Source organism: Berghia stephanieae, chromosome 6 (assembly GCF_034508935.2).
Source record: "Berghia stephanieae isolate SIO BIC M18660-M18661 chromosome 6, UCSD_Bste_1.3, whole genome shotgun sequence".
In the NCBI taxonomy this organism is placed as follows: Eukaryota; Metazoa; Mollusca; class Gastropoda; order Nudibranchia; family Aeolidiidae; genus Berghia; species Berghia stephanieae.
In genome coordinates, this window is record NC_088365.1 from 62,342,077 (window position 1) to 62,365,388 (window position 23,312).

Sequence of the window (23,312 nt, forward strand, 5' to 3'; positions counted from 1 at the left end):
ATTAACCAGGTTATAAACCTTCATGGTGGAACATAGTTATGTGTGTTGGTCCGTTATATTCCCGGATGGCAATGTTGTGCGGCTATGTGGTCCAGTGGTATGACACTCGCTTTCGGATCGGAAGGCCCTGGGTTCGAGCCTCGCTCGACGCATAGTTGAGTCCTTGGAAAAGACTCTTTACTCACATTCTCTCGTCGTACTCAGGTGTAAAATGAGTACCTGGCCGTTAACAGCGTTGTCTTTGTCCGAAAAATTGTAATATCGCCTAACAGGCGTCATGTCTCGTCCTACATGTTAAATGTTGCTGTTGACCAGGGACCCCTTGTAAAGCGCTTTGAGCACGTTAAGTGGATATTGCGCTATATAAAAGCTCAATTTTTTAAAAATGTTGAGTTTCTTAGCCAGGCGCATCTGTATATTGTCCCCATTTGATAATACTTGCACCAGTTCATTTCCAAACAAAAAAAAATAATAAATAAACTAACAAAGATAATGATGATAATGATGATGATGATGTTGATGATGATGTTGATGATGATGATGATGATGATGATGATGATGATAATGATGATGATGATGATGATGATGATGATGATGATGATGATGATGATGATAATGATGATGATAATGATGATGATGATGTTGATGATGATGATGATGATGATGATGATGAAGATGATGATGATGATGATGATGATGATGATGATGATGATGATGATGATGATGATGATAATGATGATGATGATAATGATGATGATGGTGATGATAATGATAATGATGATGATGATGATGATGATGATGATGATGATGATGATGATGATGATGATAATGATGATGATGATAATGATGAGATGATGATAATGATTGTGATGATGATGATGATGATGATGATGATGATGATGTGATGATGATGATGATGATGATGATGATGATGATGATGATGATGATGATGATGATGATGATGATGATGATGATGATGATGATGCAGATGAAAGCGGTGCTGCTTCTGGTAGTGAGGGTTGTGGTGGTTGTAGTGGGGAGGGGGGAGGGGGGAAAGGGGGGGGGGGGGGAGTTGCAGGGGTCCTGATTGGTGTTACGAGCGGAACGTGTACACAATTTTGTTTTTCTCATCACAGGACACAGAGTTGTCTTATCTTTTTGTCTATAGATAGTATGCGCTTGGCTAAGAAGCTCATAACATTGCCATCCGGAAGTATAACGGACAAACACACAAAACTCTGTGTAACCATGAACTTTTATAGTCTGGTTAATACAGTTCAGTGAGAATAATTCACTAACGCGGATGGCAAAATATAACAACAAAGGCTTTAGTGACGTCATCTTCGAACTATCTATAGATAGTTCGACGATGACGTCACTCAGGTCTTTGTTATTGTTTTTTGCCATCCGCGTTTATGAGTAATGCTCACTAAACTGTATTAACCAGACTATAAACGTTCATGGATACACACAGTTTTCTGTGTTAGTCCGTTATACTTCCGGATGGCAATGTTACGAGCTTCTTTGCCAAGCGCATCCTATCTATATATTATTCTGTTTTGACTTGTTTTGTGTGTTTTGGTATATGGTTTATCCGGTGGGAAGATGTTGTATTTTAGCTAAACGCATAGCATCAATGATGGGAAGCAGAAGTCCTAATTATTGAGCATTGAAAATAGAGCATGTTATATAGCGCAATATCCACTAAACGTGCTCAAAGCGCTTTACCAGGGGTCCTTGACCGACAGCAACACGTAACATAATATTAAAGAACGAGAAATGATGCTCGTTAGTGCGATATAACATTTCATTTCCGACAGAGACAAAGTTGTTAATGACTAGATGCTCATTTTTCACCTGAGTACGGTGAGAGAATGTGAGATGCGCCGAGTGATGGTCGAAATCCAGGACATTCCGATCGTAAATCGAGTGCCATACCACGACATGACCACATAGGCGCACAATGTCACTTTGTTCCGGTTCAAAACTCCTTGGAAGTCTGTAACTAGTCGTCCGGAGGACTAATAATGAAAAAGATTAGTTATTGAATCGTAAGGTGGCGTAATTATCTAAGTGGGATGGATGTATGGGCAGATGAATGAAGGTGATCTATATTACATTTCCATGTGCTCGAGGTCATTGGTCACATTGCACAGTGTGTTCAAAATGACACACATAGGGAAAAATGTTCACAGCCTTTGAATTATCTAACATCACCATTGGTCATTTTGTTCAGCTTGACACGTGAGTATGTTTATAACTTTCATAAACAAAACAACGTGTTTACATAATTTGTTAAGAATAATCCAATCGTTAGACATCATCAAATCATGTGATTGATGACTTGGTTGGACGAAAACATGAATATAGATCGCCCCCCCCCCCCCCCCCCCCCATTATACAAGACCTTGGTTTGATGATCTTTATTATTGACGACCAGAACTTAATTGGGTTATAAAATAAGATGCTATCAGAAAATCAGTTGCACACCGTATATGTATTCAGTCCTCCGGAGGAGTGGTTTCACATTTCCAAAGAGATTGGAACCAGTTTTTTGACATTATTCCATCGTTTCCTATAGGGAATGAGATTAGCGGAAGAGTAGCGTCCCTTGATTGGACGTCACCTTACAGAGAGAACGTCAAAATGGTTTTGCGCATGCGTCTCTCTCGTCCTCGCTTTAGGTGAAGTGTCTCATGCCGCACAACCAACATGACGTTCTCTCTCTAATAACTTTTCCGCTCGTGACTTCCAGTCAAGGGAGGCTACTCTTCCGCTAATCTCATTCCCTAATGATCGACGCCAACAGATGGTTATTGAGAGGTATTTTTTTTTTTTGCTGGAGTTCTTGAAGGCTACAGACAACTACATACGTTTGTTCTCTGGTTCGGCTATGTAGTCGTGTAGTATGCCACTCGCTTCCGGATCGGAATGGTCCTGGGTTCGAGCCTCGCTCGTCGCATTGTTGAGTCCTCGGAATAAGCTCTTTACTCACAGTCTCTCACCGTACTCGGGAGTAAAATGAGTACGTTGTCGTTTTTACAGCGTTGCCTCTGTCGGAAAACAAAATTGTACATAATATCGCCTAACAGGCATCATGTCGTCTGGTTCTACATGCTACATGCTGCTGTTAGTTTAGTACCCTTTGTAAAGCGTTTTGAGTACGTTTAGTGGATATTGCACTATATAAAAGCTCAAGTTTTTCTGGGCTTTTGTAAAAAGTCGGATCGTAAGTCCTTGTAGTGACTATATAAATATTAGCCCAATAAACGTTAGGCATTAGGCCCCGGTTACTGTCTTTGATCGTTATCAGTGACCTCTCCCATCTAACCTATTATGTAAGACCTATTAACCCGTTAACTGCGGTAATCTGGAAAAACTTGTATTTAAAGATTTGGCCAGAAAACTCGTCCTTCATATATCGATCGATTTAAATGACCCTTACCTTGGCAAAGACTCTCATACCTTGGACCTCTCGAAGTCTTCCTTCTAGCCCCAAATTTAAGAGTCGTTTTTTTTTTTTTGTTATTTTTTTTTTTATTTGCCAAGATGAGATTCATTTAAATCGGTCGATATATGAAAGATGAGTTTTCTGGCCAAATTTCAAAATAATTGTTTTTCCAAAAGTACGGCGGCAGTGGACTGGCAAAAGTGGGAGTCTAGTGTGTAAACATGATTGGCATGTCATGTGTCAACACACAGTGTGTAGTAAAATGTTATTATTGTAAAATATGCAGATTGAAGTAGTTACAGGTTACAGGTGGATGAGAGAGCCTTGATGAAGAAAGTGGGGGAAATGTGGGCGTGTCAAATTTTTTTTTCAGCAGCACAAGAAGACCTTGAGCTTTATATATATATAGATAGATAGATAGACAGATAGATAGATAGTATGCGCTTGTCAAGAAGCTCATAACATTGCCATCCGGAACTATAACGGACCAACACACAAAACTGTGTGTATCCATGAACGTTTATAGTCAGGTTAATACAGTTCAGTGAGTATTACTCATAAACGCGGATGGCAAAAAATAATAACAAAGACCTGAGTAACGTCATCTTCGAACTATCTTTATATATATATATATATATGAGTGTTGGTGGGTACTTGTAGGTACGAAAGTGCTCGATCCTGTTGGTTAGAGCTAATATAAAAATAAATAAAGTCACTCACGTATTTTTTGCCGATATAATAAATAAAAGTAAAATTCTCTTTGTACATCCCATATTCATTAAACGTGCTCAAAGGTGCTTTCCAAGGGGTCTCTGGCCAACAGTAACACTGAATATGTAGAACGTTACACGACGCCTTTAAGGCGATTCTACAGGGTTTTTTTCGGTCAGAGACAACGCTGTTAACGGCCAGGTACTCACTTTACACTCTAGTACTGCTGTAAGAAAGTTAGCTTATGCAAAAGGTTATCTAAGAATTTTGGTGCAAAATTGTCAATTATATATCAGAAAATGGGTTAAGTGAGTACATAATGCAGGCATATCAGTTAAACTTGGTCAGTGTACGATACGTTTGGGCAGTTTTTACGTCCAAGTTACTGGACAGCTGATCGTGTTGAGTACTATTTAACCAATCATTCTTAAATTGGTTTAGGGATGTAGGAACAGGTGAAAAGAGCATTTATCAAAATAACGTTATATCATAAAAGGCGGGGTTTAACATCAATATGTAGGAATTGACGTTTCAGGTTTGAATATGATTTGGTCTTACTCTTAGGGGTTGGATTGTAGACTGACAGGGAATTGTCGAAACGACAAGGGGCGTGATTTTAATGGAACTATGGGTAAAAATTATTATAGGTATAAAATAGGATGTATCTAATGAAAACGGCATTCTGCATTCTAGTTGACTATGAGCTGCACACTTTAAACCTTTTGTGCTCACCATCATTTACTTGCAGTCTGAAAATGTAAGTTGGACTATCTAAACAACGCAAATAAAGACACTATATTAAATTATTAGCCTTACATATGTGTTTACTACGCTACACTGTGAGAGAATGTGAGTAAAGAGCCTTTCCCAAGGACTGAACTATGCGCCGTGCGAGGTTCGAACCCAGAACCATCCGATACGAATTCGAGCGTCATAACAAGAGACCACATAGCGGGACAAGTATAAACAGACAGCGTATTGATTCTATGCTCTCCGTTAAAAAAAACTTTTCAAATCCGTCAGCCGGGCCAACAAGGGTTGCCAGTTTGGCATTTTGATTATGGTTGGCAGGAAAGCAAATCGGGTGGCAAGTTGGCACTTTTTTGGGACAGAGAAAATTAATATAATATTTATATATTTTTATTATACATAATTAGAAAGAAAGAGCGTGTCAAATCTTACCTTTCAATTCCCAGTATTTGCATGTTCGTTTTGTGATTTCGTTCTCACATAAATTTTATTATTTGGCTACAACAAACACAAATCTTGCTTCAGCCTTTCCGGTTCCAGTCTTAATTCTTTAACAGGTTTTGAAACTGAAAGTGAAACTGTTAGGCCTAATTAATGTGGCTTCGAGTTTGATATTTCTTTTGGTGTTTTATAAGTCAAAGTGGTCAACACCAGGTAAGCCAGCATTTTGTTTATTCTTGAATTTACACGTGGAATATTTCACTATTATGAGTACGTGTAACGAACATCCCTATTTTGAAAGGTTTGGCAAGTTTTCGAAGCATTTGGCAAGTTTTTGTCACATATTTGGCAAGTTGTCCTGAAAAAAACTGGCAACCCTGGCCTTTTTCAAGTAAACACAATATATAATATATATATATATATATATATATATATATATATATATATATATATTATTTACAATCTAATATATATATATAAATATAAATATATATATATATATATATATATATAATATATATATATATTGTGTTTACTTGAAAAAGGCCAAAGGCCGAAACGTCGTTTGTTTTGTGTTGTTCATTCATGAGTCAGATTTACTCCCTTTATCTCTATCTCCATTTTATTGACTCGTTTAGGCACCTCTATTTATGAGTATTTTACCTAAACGAATGATATCAGTGAAATTTAACACTTGACACTCCTACATCACAAATTGTTGTGAAGTTGATATCAATCAATACGCGTTACTACTTATGGAGGGTGGGGGGAGGGGGGGTCGATTACTGCAAATTTTCAAACTGATACAAGGCTGCTAGAAGCTGTGGACTGTATATAAAAAGTAGTAAACATCAATGAATATAACCGCTTCAAAAAAAAAAAAAAGAAAATAATACCAAACGCAAAAATCGTTTCGGGCTCAAAACCCTTCTTCAGCCAGCAACAAAAATAAACAATAAATACATAAATACATTACTTAATTCCAGATAGACGACAGAGGAGGTAGTTTAGGTCATCTCTGTATGAAAATATTGGAAAGTAAACAAAAACAAAAACAAAAAAAGGCGTTCGATATGTTACTAAGGAGTTCCTAATAATTTAGCGGAATTAAAACAACACATAAAATTTTGGTGCGCTTCTTCATGTACCAAGTCTGTGCCAGACATCGGTGATCATGATACGCCATTCATCTCCCTGATCAGATAACCTCAGAAAACTAATATTACTCTTCTCTTTCTTTGTCTTTTTCTTGGTCTACCTTTACTCTTTTTACCTTCTATCTTTCCTTTGAGAGCAAGTTGTTCAATACATTTATGTCGATTTAGGTGTCCTAAAAATTGCATTTGTCTTTTTCTTATTGTACGAATTAATAGCCTTTTAGTTTTAGCTTGCTCTAATACTTCTTCATTAGTTTTCTTCTCTGTCCATGAGATTCTTAACATCCTTCTAAGAAACCACATTTCTGCTGCCTCCAGTTTCTTTCTAATGTCTTCTGTAATTGTCCAGCTTTCGCAGCCATATAATAATACTGACCATACGTAGGCCTTCAAAACCCTATGTTTTGTTGTCATTGAGATATTGTGGTTTTTAAAAATTAGACTCATTTTATTAAAACTATCTTTAGCTATTGCAATTCTTCGTTTTATTTCTGTGTTGCATCTACCACTTGAAGTTATTATGTATCCAAGATATTTAAATGCCTGAACTGGTTTTATAGTTTTTTCATTGCTTATTAAGTTGCATATTGGATTTCTTTCTCTCCTTGATACAACCATGCATTCTGTCTTTTTTACATTTAAGTATAACCCCATACGTTCACTCTCTGTGACTATTTTATTGAGAAGTAGTTGTAAATTTTCTTTTGAGTCTGAAATTAGTGCTGTGTCATCTGCATATCTTATATTATTGATATTCTCACCATTGATCTTAATGCCTGGGCTATCTCCTAAAGTTCTAATAATTGTTTCGCTGTAGATATTGAAAAGGTCTGGTGACAAAACACATCCTTGTCTAACACCTCGTTTAATTTGTATATATTTACTTAATTCTCCTTCAATCCTGACGGCTGCACTTTGTTTCCAATATAAGTTTCTAATAATTCTAAGATCTTTTCCGTCTATTTCTAGTCCTTCAAGGATATTAAATAGCTCACAATGTCTAACTTTATCAAATGCCTTTGAGTAATCAATAAAGCAAATAAATAAGTCTTTCTGGACTTCAATACATCTTTCCATCAACGTTGATAAGGTGAACATAGCATTTCTTGTACCTTTGTCGGGGACAAATCCAAATTGAGTTCTTGATATCTCTGGTTTTATACTTTTCCTCAGTCTGTTCATTAGTACTCTTAAGAGAATTTTCGTGTAGTGACTTATAAGACTAATCGTTCGGTGTAACTCGCATTCCGTGGCCCCTGGTGACTTTGGAAGTGTTATAAACACTGACTTTAATAAATCATCTGGAATTTTACCACTGTCATATATCTTATTCAATAGATTTGTCACTGTGTTTAAACCTAAATCCTCTAATGTTATGATAATTTCTATTGGGATATTATCAGGGCCTGTTGCTTTGCCTAATTTCTCTTTTTTGATAGCTGCTTCTACTTCTTCTTTTAAAATTGGTGGCCCGTCTATCTCTTTGTTTATTGTTAGTTTTTCTCTTTCATCATAAAAAAGTTCCTCTATATATTCTGACCATCTATTCAACACATCTGTTCTATCCATCAAAACATTGCCATCTTTAGCTTTTGTGCATCCTGTGCTTGAACATACTCTTTTGCTACTGACTTCTTTTATCTTTTCATGTATTCTATAAATGGTGCGCAAAAAAAAAAAGATTAAATAGGGAAATCGCGGGTAGAATAGAAATAAGTGTAAAATGTATCCGTGCTATAATTAGAATATAGCGTTGAAAATAATAGTCCAGAAGCTTGACGAATGCACGGTAGTCCTTAAGAAATGGAGTGATCATAAAATGTGAACTAGTCTTGGCAATATCTACTCCAGCGATGAATGAACTAACATAACTCTGAGAAATATAGAAATCAGAAACATTTCAGTGGCGACAGTTTAGTTGATATTCCAGTGCAAATTTTCAAACATTGTTTTTGTTATTTAATTTTTAAAAATTTATTTTCTTGACAGGATTTAGCAAAATGCCAGCAGGTGGATTTATCCGGTAAGTAGGTTCTTTCTATTTGTGTACCAATCTGTCTGTCTATCTACATCTCCGACTATCCATCCATTCTGCCATTTATGCATAGTAAGTATATATCAATGTATCCATCTATTTATCTATCTGTCTATCTATCTATAAATATATCTATCTATAAATCTATCTATCTATATATCAATGTATCTATCTATCTATCTATCTATCTATCTATCTATCTATCTATCTATCTATCTATCTATATATATATATATCAATCTATCTATCTATCTACCTATCTATCTATCTATCTATCTATCTATCTATCTATCTATCTATCTATCTATCTATCTATCTATCTATCGATCCATCCATCCATCTATCTATCTACCTATCTATCTATCTGTCCGTCGATTTATCTATCTATCTATCTACCTACCTATGTACCTATCTATTTATCTATCTATCTAACTATATATATATATATATATATATATATATATATATATATATATATATATATATATATTCATTCATTCATTGAATGAGGTAAGGATAATAAATGAATGATTAGCTCGAAGAAACTGGCGAGCACTCGACGTGATTCCAACCAATTCCCATATCTATCTATCTATCTATCTCTCTCTCTCTCTCTCTCTCTCTCTCTCTCTTTATATATATATATATATATATATATATATATATATATATATATATATATATATATATATATATATATCTGTCTGTCTGTCTATCTATCTCTCTGGTTGTCTACCTATCTTTCCCTGTGATGGTGATGGTTTGGAGATGTTCTGTTATATCGATATTCTATCTTTTGATGTGTCAATATATATATATACATATATATATATATATATATATATATTTATATATATGTATATATATATATATATATATATACTATATATTACTATATATATATATATATATATATATATATATATATATTTATATATATTTATTTATCTATCTATCAATCTATTTATCTTTCTTTCTTTCTTTCTATCTATCTATCTATCTATCTATCTATCTACCTGTCTCTCTATTGATCTCTTTATATATATCTATCTATCAATTAGTCTGTCTGTATGGATCTATTTCAATGTTTAAATGTTTACACGACCAGTCATTTCATTCCAGACTGCCAGATAGCGTTGTCCGGTCTCCATGGTGGGCCACATGGCCTCCAACTCCACACCAACTTGGCTACCTCATTCCTCAACCTCACCATCATGATTGACCACTCAGTTCCAGGAACTCAAAGACGAGACCTACGAATGGTACTCACCAACTGGTTAAGTAAGTATAGAAGTAACGAAATTGACGTCACTCAACTCTCTGCCGTACTTTGTAGAAAACCCATAATATTTGAGAATTTGGTTAGAAATATTGTCCTTCAAATATCGATCGATTTAAATGACCCTCATCTTGGCAAAAACTCTCAAACCTAGGACTTCGCGAAGTCCCAGGTTTTAAAAGTTTGCGAAGTCCCAGGTTTGAGAGTTTTTGCCAAGATGTGGGTCATTTAAATCGATCGATATCCTTGAAAACATTTCTTATTTAAAGTCAGATATTTTAAATATTGTTTTGTGTTGATGTAATTTAAAACGCTAAGAGCCTCATTGTTGAAGATACGGTGCGCTCTAGAAGAGTCTATTATTATTATTATTATTATTATTATTATTATTATTATTATTATTATTATTATTATTATTATTATTATTATCATTATTATTATTATTGTTATTATTATTATTATTATTATTATTATTATTATTATTATTATTATTATTATTATTATTATTATTATTATTATTATTATCATTATTATTATCATCATTATTATTATTATTATTATTATTATTATTATTATTATTATTATTATTATTATTATTATTATTATTATTATTATTATCATTATTATTTGAAGGACGATTTTCTGGCCAAATGTTTAAATATGTTTTGTTTTTCTCCAGAATACGGCAAAATAATCGTTAATGGAGCACTCAATACAATTTATTTTTGGTCTGTTTATCAGGTACTGAACAAATCAAATTGAAGGAGATGATGGTGTTGATGACGTCACCGTCGGAGGTCACAGTTGATTGGTCAATGTGTCATCGGATTACTTTACCCCAACATATAATGGACTATGAAATGGTATGTGAGACCTTCGTAAAGTTATGGCCTGACACTGACCAAAAAATGACGTCAAAATGCCAGTCTTTGGCCACAAAAGAAAAGAAATCGTGAGTTGTATTCAATAGTTCAACCAATGAAATAACTTGTTTCCATGAGCACTACTAACGACAACTCACTAGGCTGTGCAAAAACCAAATAATGACGTCAAAATGCCAGTTTTTTGGGGTTTCAGTGTCAGGCTATAGATAGCATGCGCTTGGCTAAGAAGCTCATAACATTGCCATCCGGAAGTATAAAGGACCAACACACAAAACTGTGTGTATCCATGAACGTTTATAGTCTGGTTAATACAGTTCAGTGAGAATAACTCACAAACGCGGATGGCAAAATATAACAACAAAGGCTTGAGTGACGTCATCTTCGAACTATCTATAATTTAACGATGGCTAAGGTGAGACTGACTCTATAGATGGAACGGAGTTGATGCCACTCAACTCTTTGTTAATATTATTAGATAGCATGATAGTGATTTTCTCCATAAATTATGTCTATCTGAATATAAAAATAACGTTCAAGGTTACAAACAGTTTTATGTGTTGTAATGTTTAATTTGGCTGGCGAATGTTGTCAATATTTTACCTAAACGCTTTGCATCAATTGAATAAAAGATGTTGACGCTCAGCTCTTTGTGGATGTTTTAGACCGTTATTTGGGTGATTAGTTCTCATCAAATTCCAGAATTACAGACTATATATGTTTAAGGTTACACAGTTTTGTGTGTAAGTGCCATCTGGCAGTCAGAACAGGTGGGCGTTATTATTATTATTATTATTATTATTATTATTATTATTATTATTATTATTATTATTATTATTATTATTATATTATTATTATTATTATTATTATTATTATTATTATTATTATTATTATTAGTAGTAGTAGTAGTAGTAGTAGTAGTAGTAGTAGTAGTAGTAGTAGTAGTAGTAGTAGTAGTAATAGTAGTGGTATTATTATTATTATTATTATTATTATTAGTAGTAGTAGTAGTAGTAGTAGTAGTAGTAGTAGTAGTAGTAGTAGTAGTAGTATAGTATAGTAGTAGTAGTAGTAGTAGTAGTAGTAGTAGTAGTAGTAGTAGTAGTAGTAGTAGTAGTAGTATATAGTAGTAGTAGTAGTAGTAGTAGTAGTAGTAGTAGTAGTAGTAGTAGTAGAAGTAGTAGTAGTAGTAGTAGTAGTAATAATAATAATAATAATGATAATAATAATAATAATAATAATAATAATAATAATAATAATATAATAATAATAATAATGATAATAGTAAAAATAGTAATGATAATAATAATAATAATAATAATAATAATAATAATAATAATAATAATAATAATAATGATAATAGTAAAAATAGTAATGATAATAATAACATTAATAATACTAAGCATATTTCTATAACGCCTTTCGCCCAAACCTCAAGGTTGACTGGCGAAAAACAATAACAAAGTCTGAGTGACGTCAATGTTGTCCCTTCTATACTTTGTTAAAATGAATGATTTCCATTTCACGAACTACAAAGAGCTGAATTAATTTGTGATCATAATGATTTTGACTTTGTTAAAATGAATGATTTCCATTTCACGAACTACAAAGAGCTGAATTAATTTGTGATCATAATGATTTTGACTTTGTTAAAATGAATGATTTCCATTTCACGAACTACAAAGAGCTGAATTAATTTGTGATCATAATGATTTTGACTTTGTTAAAATGAATGATTTCCATTTCACGAACTACAAAGAGCTGAATTAATTTGTGATCATAATGATTTTGACTTTGTTAAAATGAATGATTTCCATTTCACGAACTACAAAGAGCTGAATTGATTTGTGATCATAATGATTTTGCCATTGTTAAAATGAATGATTTCCATTTCACGAACTACAAAGAGCTGAATTGATTTGTGATCATAATGATTTTGCCATTGTTAAAATGAATGATTGCCATTTCACGAACTGCAAAGAGCTGAATTAATTTGTGATCATAATGATTTTGACATTGTTAAAATGAATTATTGCCATTTCACGAACTGCAAATAGCTGAATTAATTTGTGATATTAATGAGTATGACTTTATATTCACTAATCAGCTTAAGCATCGCTCTCAATGTTTTTAAATTGAGCTTTATATAGCGTAATATCCACTAAATGTGCTCAAAACGCTTTACAAAGGGTCCCTGGTCAACAGCAACATTTAACATTTAGGACGGGACATGACGCCTGTTAGCCGATATTACAATTCTTCGGACAACGTCACCGCTGTTAACGGCCAGATGCTCATTTTACACCTGAGTACGGTGAGAGAATGTGAGTAAAGAGTCTTTTCCAAGGACTCAACGATGCGCCGACCGAGGCTCGAACTCAGGACCTTCCGATCCGAAAGCGAGTGTCATACAACTAGACCACATTCATAGCCGCACTGTTTTGAAACTGTTGATGACAAATTTGTATTTGTGACCCTTCGCCTCAAAACGGTATTAAGTCGGGTTGGTTAAGATGTTGAAAATTGAATTTATAGCCAGAAATATCAGACTTGTGTTGAGTTTGTATGTTTTATTGAGAAGAATGGATACCATATTGCTGGGTGCTAATGCCAACAATTTATATTTTGTCCAGTTTTAACATTTAATTCGGCTTTTAAGCATCTGGTTCGTTCCGACATAATACCGTTTTGAGACGGTGGGTCACATTTGTATTTTCCCCCTTCAACTCCCAGGAGCGAGCTCTGTCGCCTCGGCTAGCCATCCACCCAAATATGACGTCATATCGCATGAAGATGGTGTCAACCTACCAAGATGTCAAAGGTCAAGTGGATGTTTTACACACGGATTACCACATCGCCTTGTCTAATTTGAACTCTGCCCAAGGTATAAATAGAATGAAGATGACGTCACTCGAGTCTTTGTTATTGTTTTTGTTTTGTTTTGTTTTTGTTTTGTTTTTTGTTTGCCAATAGCGTTTGTGAGAAATTCTCACGAAACTGTATTAACCAGATTATAAAAGTTCATGGTTACACATAGTTTTGTGTATTGGTTCCTTATACTTCCGGATGGCAATGTTGTGAGTTTCTCAGCCAAGCGCACATTATCTATGGATAGGATGAAGACGACGTCACTAAGGTTTTTATTATTGTTTTTTGCCATCCTCGTTTATGATTAATAGGCTTCAGCAGTCGTGATGTCACTTCCCTCGTAATGACGCAGAGTAACTTAGCAACGGGTTCTAAACTATCGGAACAATGGCGGACGCTCTTATGAAATACATCTCCGACGAGCATAAAAGTGTATCCAGAGGAGAAAAACATTATAAATCTGATCATGTTTTGACTTTTATACATTCTGATCACATGACGTGTGAAAAACTTCTAGCCAGCATGAAGAATAAAAAGTACCGATTATCTTTGTTTAGATCCAAGCTGCTCGTCGTTGCTGGGCGGACGTGACATCAGACTATTGAATCCAATTTTATCGTATATATCACCTCGACATATTGTCGAATTTGGACGATGAGTCGTGAAGAAATTTTCCATGGAAACATTTTGAATGAAAAATGTTTGTGGTGCTATGTCTTGGATAGCTCAATTGGTAGAGCACTCGATTTATACGCAAAGGAACCAAGATGGACGCAGTCGAGATTTTATGTTTATCTGCACACCCAGCAGTGATTGGAAAACTGCTTCTGCTAGATCTGGCGGAAAGTACTTTGTGAAAGGATATCAAGCATCTGCAATAGCCTTTAACAGCCGTTAACGACCAAGTACTCATTTTTACACATGAGTACGATGAGAGAATGCATGTGAGTAAAGAGCCTTTTATCCAAGGACAACTTTGCCTCGAGCGAGGCTCGAACCAAGAACCTTCCGAACCGAAAGCGAGTGTCATACCTAAAGACCACATAGCCGCACATGGACACGTAGTTAAGAAAAAAACGCCAAAAAAAACAAACTCTCGACTTCACCCGCAATCGATTCGGGTCCATTTACGTGTAATGCGGGAGGTCTGCCCAATTGGCCATCCGCTTCATCTAGAGGCAAAATGGCTTACTTGACATGCGTCTTGGCTCCTGCCTGGCGAAGCATAGAGCCTCAACAACACTCTTCCATCTTCGTCTGTCCTTAGCACAGACCTTTGCCTCACTTCAGGTAAGATTGGGGATGCACAAATCTTGGTGAAGACACCATTTCCTATTCTTGCCCTGGGTTTTTTCATTCGAGTGCCGGCTTGGTTATATTATACAGAGCTGTTTCCACAGGGTATGGCCAACCAATCGCCACTTTCTGACCAAAGGGCTCAGCGACAACAAGGATATACTTCCGGCCCCGGCCGACTCTCCAAATAAGGTAATGTCATTCCCATCACCCCCAAACTGCCGGATGTTGTCCTTCACCCATTGAATGGCCGTTATCTGATCACGGAGGCCATTGTTTACTAGACAGTGAAACAAAGTGTTTTAAAATATTATGCAAATCCAAAATTTTCACCTTCCGACTGATAATTTCATGCACTGAACTGACATATTTTATCACCTGTCCAGATTGGATCCTACCCGTGATTGCTCACACATCGATCCGAGACAAAATCATCTTCAGCATCACTCCACCATCCCCCCTCATCCATCGCGGTCTGCTTGCATGTACCACGTGGTTGGTCACGTGTGAGAATTACAGATACCATCATCATCATGATCACCAACATCATGAGCCCCTGTTGACGCCGGAGGGGAGTGAGCCCGACTCAGGGCTCCAAGCGAACCACCAAAAGGAAGACGATACAGACGTAGTTGACGATTGCGTGAATTATGGGAATAAAATCCATTTAAAGTCTTCGATGGTAAGGGGAAAAGTTTATATTTTTTTTCATCATTCTGGCAATAGCAATCGAAAAAATAAGTAAGTCCTTCAGAGCTGGAATTTATTCCGGTTTCTATTGCAATTGGTTGCTATCCTTTTGACAGGACGCTAGTCTATCGCCAAATCTCACAGACCTATTCACTGCTGAGTGTATTGGGGGTGGGGGGTCAGATAAAATCTCGACTGCACCCAGGATCGATCTCGGTCCCTTTGCATGTGAAGCGAGTGCTCTACCAACTGAGCTATCGGGACCCTGAATAGCAATCGACTTTCACTTTGAATCATAATATGTTCTATAAACTGGCACGTTGCAGATAATGTCTATGGCTGAGGTGAGTATTTTACTCTATCGTCTTCATCATAGCGCGGCTATGTGGTCATGTGGTATGCAACTCGCTTTCAGATCTGAAAGTCGTGGGTTAGGGCCTCGCTCGGCGCATAGTTGAGTCTGTGGAAAAGACTCTTTACTCACATTTTTTCACTTTACTCACGTTAAAATGAGTACCTGGTCGTTAACATCGATTTGTCTGTCGGAAATAAATTGTATTATCGCCTAATGTTTCGTTCTTTATGTTACGTGTTGTTGTTGGCCAGTGACCATTTGTAAAGCGCTTTGAGCACGTTTAGTGGACAATCCTCTAAATAAAAGCTCAATTTCACCTTAGGTCAGGGTACAGGCCATAGACAAACCATTTCCATCCTTCTCTATCTTGAGCAAACTTTTTTCTTATCTCGTTCCATGTCTTATCACTTCTCTTTATATCAGCTTCTTTAATTCTGCTCCATGTTTCCTTGTGGCTTTCCCTTTGATCTTCTGCCCTGAGGGTTCCAGTCCAGTCGTAGCGTACGGTCGTAGCCATCGTGAAACTTATAGCCTGACACTGACCAACAAATGACGTCAAAAGACAAGTCTTTGGCCACAAAAGAAAATAAATCGTGAGTTGTATTCAATAGTTAAACCATTGGAATCACTTGTTTCTTTGAGCTCTGCTAACGACACTCACTAGACGCTGCACAAACCTTAAAAAATGACGTCAAACTGTAAGTCCTAGAGGGTTCTAGCGTAGCCACCATTAACATATAGCCTGACACTATAACCATTTAGGACTGTCAGTTTGACGTCATTATTTTTCTCCACTCGCCTCACTCAATGAATAATAATAAATAGCTGTTTGACATGTGGTCTAGTGGTATAACACTCGCTTTCGGATCGGAAGATCCTGGTTTCGAGCCTCACTTGGCGCATAGTTGAGTCCTTGGAAAAGGCTCTTTACTCACATTCTCTAACCATACTGGGGTGTAAAACGAGTACCTGGCCGTTAATAACGTTGTCCCTGTCCGAAAAAAATTGCAATATCACCTAACAGGCGTCATTTCCCGCACTACATGTTACGTGTTGCTGTTGGCCAGGTACCCCATTGTAAAGCGCTTTGAGCACGTTTAGTGGAAATTGCTCTATATAAAAGCTCATTTATTATTTTATTTGGACAGAGAATCGAGTCTTCATCTTGTATTGTCAATTTTCAACCTTTTTCCAGATGCATCCAATAATAAATATGGAGCTGCCCAAAGGAACCCATCAAATATGGGTAAGTATGAGTCTATGGATGGTGGGAACGGGATATGAATTGGGGATGTTCTTGTTTTGATTGCTCTGGCAATAATCTAGACATGGGAAAGATGATGCGGATGATGATGATGATGATTATGATGGTAATGATGATAATGATGATGATGATGATGATGATGATGATGATGATGATGATGATGATGATGATGATGATGATGATGATGATGATGATGATGATGATGGTAATGATGGTAATGATGATGATGATGATGATGATGATGATGATGATGATGATGATGATGATGATGATAATGATAATAATAGATAATGCTGAAAACTTGTAAAGCGCTATAACTCCGAGACACCAGACTCTAAGCGATGATGATGATGATATTGATGATAATGATGTTCTTGATGATGATGGTATTTATTATAAATTCTCCTTCAATTGCTGTAGATAGTATGCGCTTGGCTGAGAAGCTCATAACATTGCCATCCGGAAGTATAACGGACCAACACACAAAACTGTGTGTATCCATGAACGTTTATAGTCGGGTTAATACAGTTCAGTGAGCATTACTCATAAACGCGGATGGCAAAAAACAATAACAAAGACCAGAGTGACGTCATCTTCGAACTATCTATCTATCTATATATATATATATATATATATATATATATATATATATATTCCGATCCGATAGCGAGTATAATGCCACAAGGCCACATAGCCGCACAAGAAAATAGTACTATACGATCAAACGACGAGATTGGAGACGAAAATTTATCTTGTCAAATTCCATATATATATATATATATATATATATATATATATATATATATATATATATATATATATATATATATATATATATATATATTCCGATCCGATAGCGAGTGTCATGCCACAAGGCCACATAGCCGCACAAGAAAATAGTACTATACGATCAAACGGCGAGATTGGAGACGAAAATTTATCTTGTCAAATTCCATATATATATATATATATATATATATATATATATATATATATATATATATAATGCAAATTTTCACTCACATTTTTGTGGCCGAGACGACTCGTTTCTGTGTTTTTTACACTTCTTCAATCGGCGTAATCCATTGTAATGTCCGTAGAAAAGTTCTTACTCCAAACTAAAGTTGTTTCGTTGTGTAGTGGTGATTAGTGTTCATGTGTATTGTGATGTGCTCTCATGCTTATATTATGAGTGTGTGTGTGTGTGTGTGTATGTGTGTATGCGTGTAGGTGTGTTGTGTGTTGTATATATATATATATATATATATATATATATATATATATATATATATATATATAGATACACAGTCAGATAAGTAGCGTTCATCTTCTTTGTTCCTGTTATATTAAGGGTCAAATAAATAGTGATATTATACTGATTAATGATGTTGTTGTATTATTGTTTGGCCAGGTAAATTCGCGATGGTTGTGTGGTAAATCCGCGGTCTCCAGAAGTCGATGAGAGAGATAGCTCCAGGAATGACCTGAGTTTGAAACGAATATTTTTGTGTTCGTGGATAGCTCATACGCTAGAGTCACGCTCTCACCGGCCATGCGGAGTTGCCGTACCAATAAGGTCGCAGGTTCAAACCCCACCCCATAACAATTGTTATTCTCTATTGTCTTCTGGCACTTTTCTACTCACTTCATCTCTTGTTATATTATTGTTTCCGTCATTTGAGATTGATCACATTCGATGGTGATTTTAACCTAAATGTTGATGCTTGAATTCGTGCTTTCTTACAAGTATTCAAAAGTTTATTTTTAGGCAATTGCCAATATAACTCATACAATAATATAATATTTTCATCAACAAATCAATACAAAGGAGCATAGTATTTCCTGCCCATCAATGTTTTTGTTTATTCATCTTAACAACGCCACTACCACATCATCTCATTAATCTGTAGTGTTTCATTCATCCTGTTTGCTGATAAAGTGGAAACCCGAAACGTCAATTCTATCTGTTTTCGTATTTATATTGAAGCTTACATTCAATTTCACATTGTTATTTATTTGATGATATTAACAAACGCCAATTTTATAGTTTTTAGACATAACTGGAAAACCCTTACTATTTATTAAAATATTTCTTGCGGCTATGTGGTCTTGCGGTATGACACTCGCTTTCGGATCGGATGGTCCTGGGTTCGAGACTCGCTCGGCGCATAGTTGATTCCTTTGAAAAGGCTCTTTACTCACATTCTCTCACAGAACTCGTATGTAAAATGAGTACCCGGCCGTTGACAGCGTCGTCTCTGTCCGAAAATAAATTAATATCGCCAAGCAGGCGTCGTGGCCGGTCCCACATGTTAAATGTTGCTGTTGGCCAGGGACCCCTTGTAAAGCGCTTTGAGCACTTTTAGTGGATATTTACATCATCATCATCATCATCATCATCATCATCATCATCATCATCATCATCATCATCGTCATCATCAATATCACCATCAGTCATTAACTATTATCATTCCAGGTTGACTGTGTCCTTCAAAACCCCATGACGTCATGGCCATCCACTAAAAAATCCATTCACACATCAACCTTCACCCATCAAGGTAACTCGTCTATACGTAAACCATAATATTATAGATAGCCCATTTTCTCAAAAGTAGTAGTATTAGTAAGCCTCGCAGTCCGAATGACTGCATTCAATGACGCAAGGAAATACTTGACTTCCTCAAATCGCCTCTTACCTGGACATTACAAAACTCCATCAAATATGTGCAGATGGAAACTTGGAAACAGTGATACCTGCCAGAAATGTCAGGCAGCCCCAGAGACCAGCGATCACATCGTCCTTCACTGTCCAGTCACTTAACTTGAAGGTGGCTATGAAACCATCCTTAGGGCGGAGGAAGACTTTAGAAGCTGGATTGACGAAATACATTTGGAGGTGTAGCCATACGCTACTACTACTACTACTACCATAGTAAAACAGGCCCATCATTTCGTTCGGTTATCAGGCCAACTATAATTTATTTTTGAGCTTTTTTGAGCTTTTTATATCCACTAATCGTGCTCAAAGCGCTTTACAAGAGGTCCCTCTGGTCAGCAGCATCATTTAGCATTTAGCATTTAGGACGGCAAATGACGCCTGTTAGGTGATATTACATTTTTTTCGAACAGCGACAACGCTGTTAACGGCCACGTACTCATTTTAACACCTGAGTACGGTGAGAGAATGTGAGTAGAGTGTCTTTTCCAAGGACTCAACTATGATTGAACCCAGGACCTTGCAGTCCGAAAGCGAGTGTCATACCACAAGACCACATAGCCGCACATAATAATAATAATAATCATAATATATATATATATATATATATATATATATATATATATATATATATATATATATATATATATATATATATTTATAGATGCGACATCGTGGCTAAGCGATACGGTCTTTGATTCGTACCCAGAAGGTACCGAGTTCGAACACCCGCCTCGCTGTGTGGTCTTGATCAAAGACATCTCGCCCTAGCTCACTTTGCGGCGCACGCTGCACTGCGGCTGACGTCTGGGTTATTCCAGTGTTCCCTAGAAATAGACCCACCCTAAAAACAGATTTCCCCATGGGGATGAGCAAAATGAAATTTATTTTTATGTATTTAAAATAAATTAGAAATAAAATTCCCTTTATTCATCCCATAGGTGAAATTTGTCTCTATGGCCTATTCCACGGGAAGACTGGAATAACCCAGGCGTCAGCCGCAGTGCATCGCCGCAAATTAAGCTGGGACGAGGTGGCTTGCCCAAGGTCACACAGCGCAGCGGCAGGTGATGAGAACTCGGTACCTTTCTGGTACGGAGCAAAGAACGTACCGCTGAGTCACGCTGCCCCCAATATAATTTTATTATAATATGTGACCCATCGTATCAAAGCGGTATTATGTCGGGATCCATCGGTAAGGGAAATTGAATTCATACCCTCAAATATCCAACTTGAGTTTAATTTCTGTACGTTATGGTGGAGCATAAAGACTATTTCTTGCTTTGCAAAATCTTCTAAAGTCCAATTTCTCATCAATATATCTCTAAATTCACTTTTTGGGGTCTGAATCATCCCGACATAATACCGTTTTGAGACGGGGGGTCACATATGTGCACCTAAGTCGTCCCCATGACTATAAAATAACCCTTTTACTTTTGGTCCGTCCAGGAGACAAAGAGTACTTCATCCTAATCCTTTGGACTGACGGTTCAAATCCTCTGGATCACACGAGTTATCAACAACTCTACACACAAAACGCAGAATATCGACAACTTCAGGCCAAGTCGAGTACAATGGATGATAATCGTAATCGCTCTGGAACCGACGCCAACGACAGTGATAAAAACATTATACTTGCTGGGTGTCTTACCAGTATCGTTCTTCTGATTATCTGTATCGGTGTTGTGATTACTTACAAGATCCAAATGTCCAAAAGAAGACACCACATATCGCAAGAGAACATTGATAATGGAATCACGCGAGGTAAAGAGTTTAAACTGATAAATATCTTAGTGTTGGTATAGAGTTTTGATGGTTACTATAAAATTAGCGTTTTAAATAATAATTATGATTATGATAATAATAATGATAATAATAATAATAATAATAATAATAATAATAATAATAATAATAATAATAATAAAAATAATAATAATAATAATAATAATAATAATAATAATAATAATAATAATAAAAAATAATAATAATAATAATAATAATAATAAATAATAATAATAATAATAATAATAATAATAATAATAATAATAATAATAATAATAATAATAATAATAATAATAATAATAATAATAATAATAATTTGTTTCTATGCAGGAGACTCAATGAGAGACATCAAAACAATTCAGTTACTACCACCAACATCTCCGCTGGAATCGAACTCAAAACCTCTGCACGAACACCAACTCAATACTAACTCTAAACCTTGCGGGAAAGGAATATATAGCTCTTTAAAACTTACTGATGAAAAGAGTGCCCATGAAAACTACACAACTGCTTTTACAAGGTCACCTCTGAATCGATATAAACAAACAACAAATATCGATAATGGTGATAATGATGATGATGATGATGATATCATAATGACGTCATACTCTACAGATTCAAATGGCAGTGTTGAAGATATCGATATAAAATCTTATTGTGACTGTTGTAAAAATATCGAGGATAATGATGACGATGATGATGATAATGGTGACGATGATGATGATGATGATGATGATGATGATATCGATCACATAATAACTCCTCTTCAATTTTCCAAGAACGGCTTATCTGAAGAACATTCAAACTATCTCAACAACGAAAAGTCTTCTATTCTTAGTAAAAACTGTAAACACTCACGTGAAAATCGTAAGAGACGGTCTGTTAGAGTCGAGGCTACAGATTGTAAAGCTAAAACTTCCCACTTCGCAAAGGGCAAATTATCAAAAATGCATTCTGACATCTTTCAATCGGCGGACAACTCGCCTTTACCGAGTTATCCCCCATGTCAACAGGATTTACCTCCCATAATAATATCACAACCAAAACTGCTGACGTCAGAGGTGCGAACGGATTCGGTGTATTTTAACGATTTGCTTCAAAGCTTAAATTCCTCAGCAACTGATTGGCGATTGAACAACGATGGATAGAGTGGTGTGCGTCCGACATAATCAGTCACGTGGTAAAAATTTTGGTTTTTGCGGGTTTTTTTTTTCAGTTCTGGAAAGCCCAATGTCTCCTGAGCATTTTAATCTTTACTTTTAGCATATAGTTATGGTCATATTCACGGGCTAGGGTGAAACCCTAATTTTGAGAAAATCGCTTCCAAAGTTGACAAGAGTTGATATTAAATATAATAATTACCGTCATAAAAAAATAAAATAAAATATTTCGGAGTAGAATTCAAGTATTATATTTCATTAATATGTAGAAAAATGTTTGATTTAATGATTTGTTTATGAGAACTCATTTTCCATAACAATTGACCTCTTGACTAAAATTGTCAATATCTCTGTTGAAAGCTTTTCACCCTGCGACTGATTATCCTAAGGACAACCACTAAAAGCATGAATGTAGCTGACAAAGCAATTATTCTGTATTTTTTAATAAACTGAAATTATGAATGTATTAACAGAGA

General features: G+C 35.8%; 1 protein-coding gene across 1 annotated transcript in view; it reads left to right on the forward strand.

Moving 5' to 3' along the window:
• The window catches only part of LOC144975737 (uncharacterized), a 25,853-nt gene extending 2,541 nt beyond the window's left edge, over positions 1-23,312 (forward strand). The window contains exons 3-11 of the mRNA XM_078919933.1: positions 8,500-8,533; positions 9,668-9,826; positions 10,566-10,687; positions 13,439-13,589; positions 15,256-15,551; positions 17,110-17,160; positions 19,655-19,736; positions 21,344-21,658; positions 22,007-23,312. Of these exons, the coding sequence (XP_078776059.1) occupies positions 8,500-8,533; positions 9,668-9,826; positions 10,566-10,687; positions 13,439-13,589; positions 15,256-15,551; positions 17,110-17,160; positions 19,655-19,736; positions 21,344-21,658; positions 22,007-22,824 (2,028 nt within the window). The 3' untranslated portion in view covers positions 22,825-23,312. The remainder of the gene's footprint in view (positions 1-8,499; positions 8,534-9,667; positions 9,827-10,565; positions 10,688-13,438; positions 13,590-15,255; positions 15,552-17,109; positions 17,161-19,654; positions 19,737-21,343; positions 21,659-22,006) is intronic.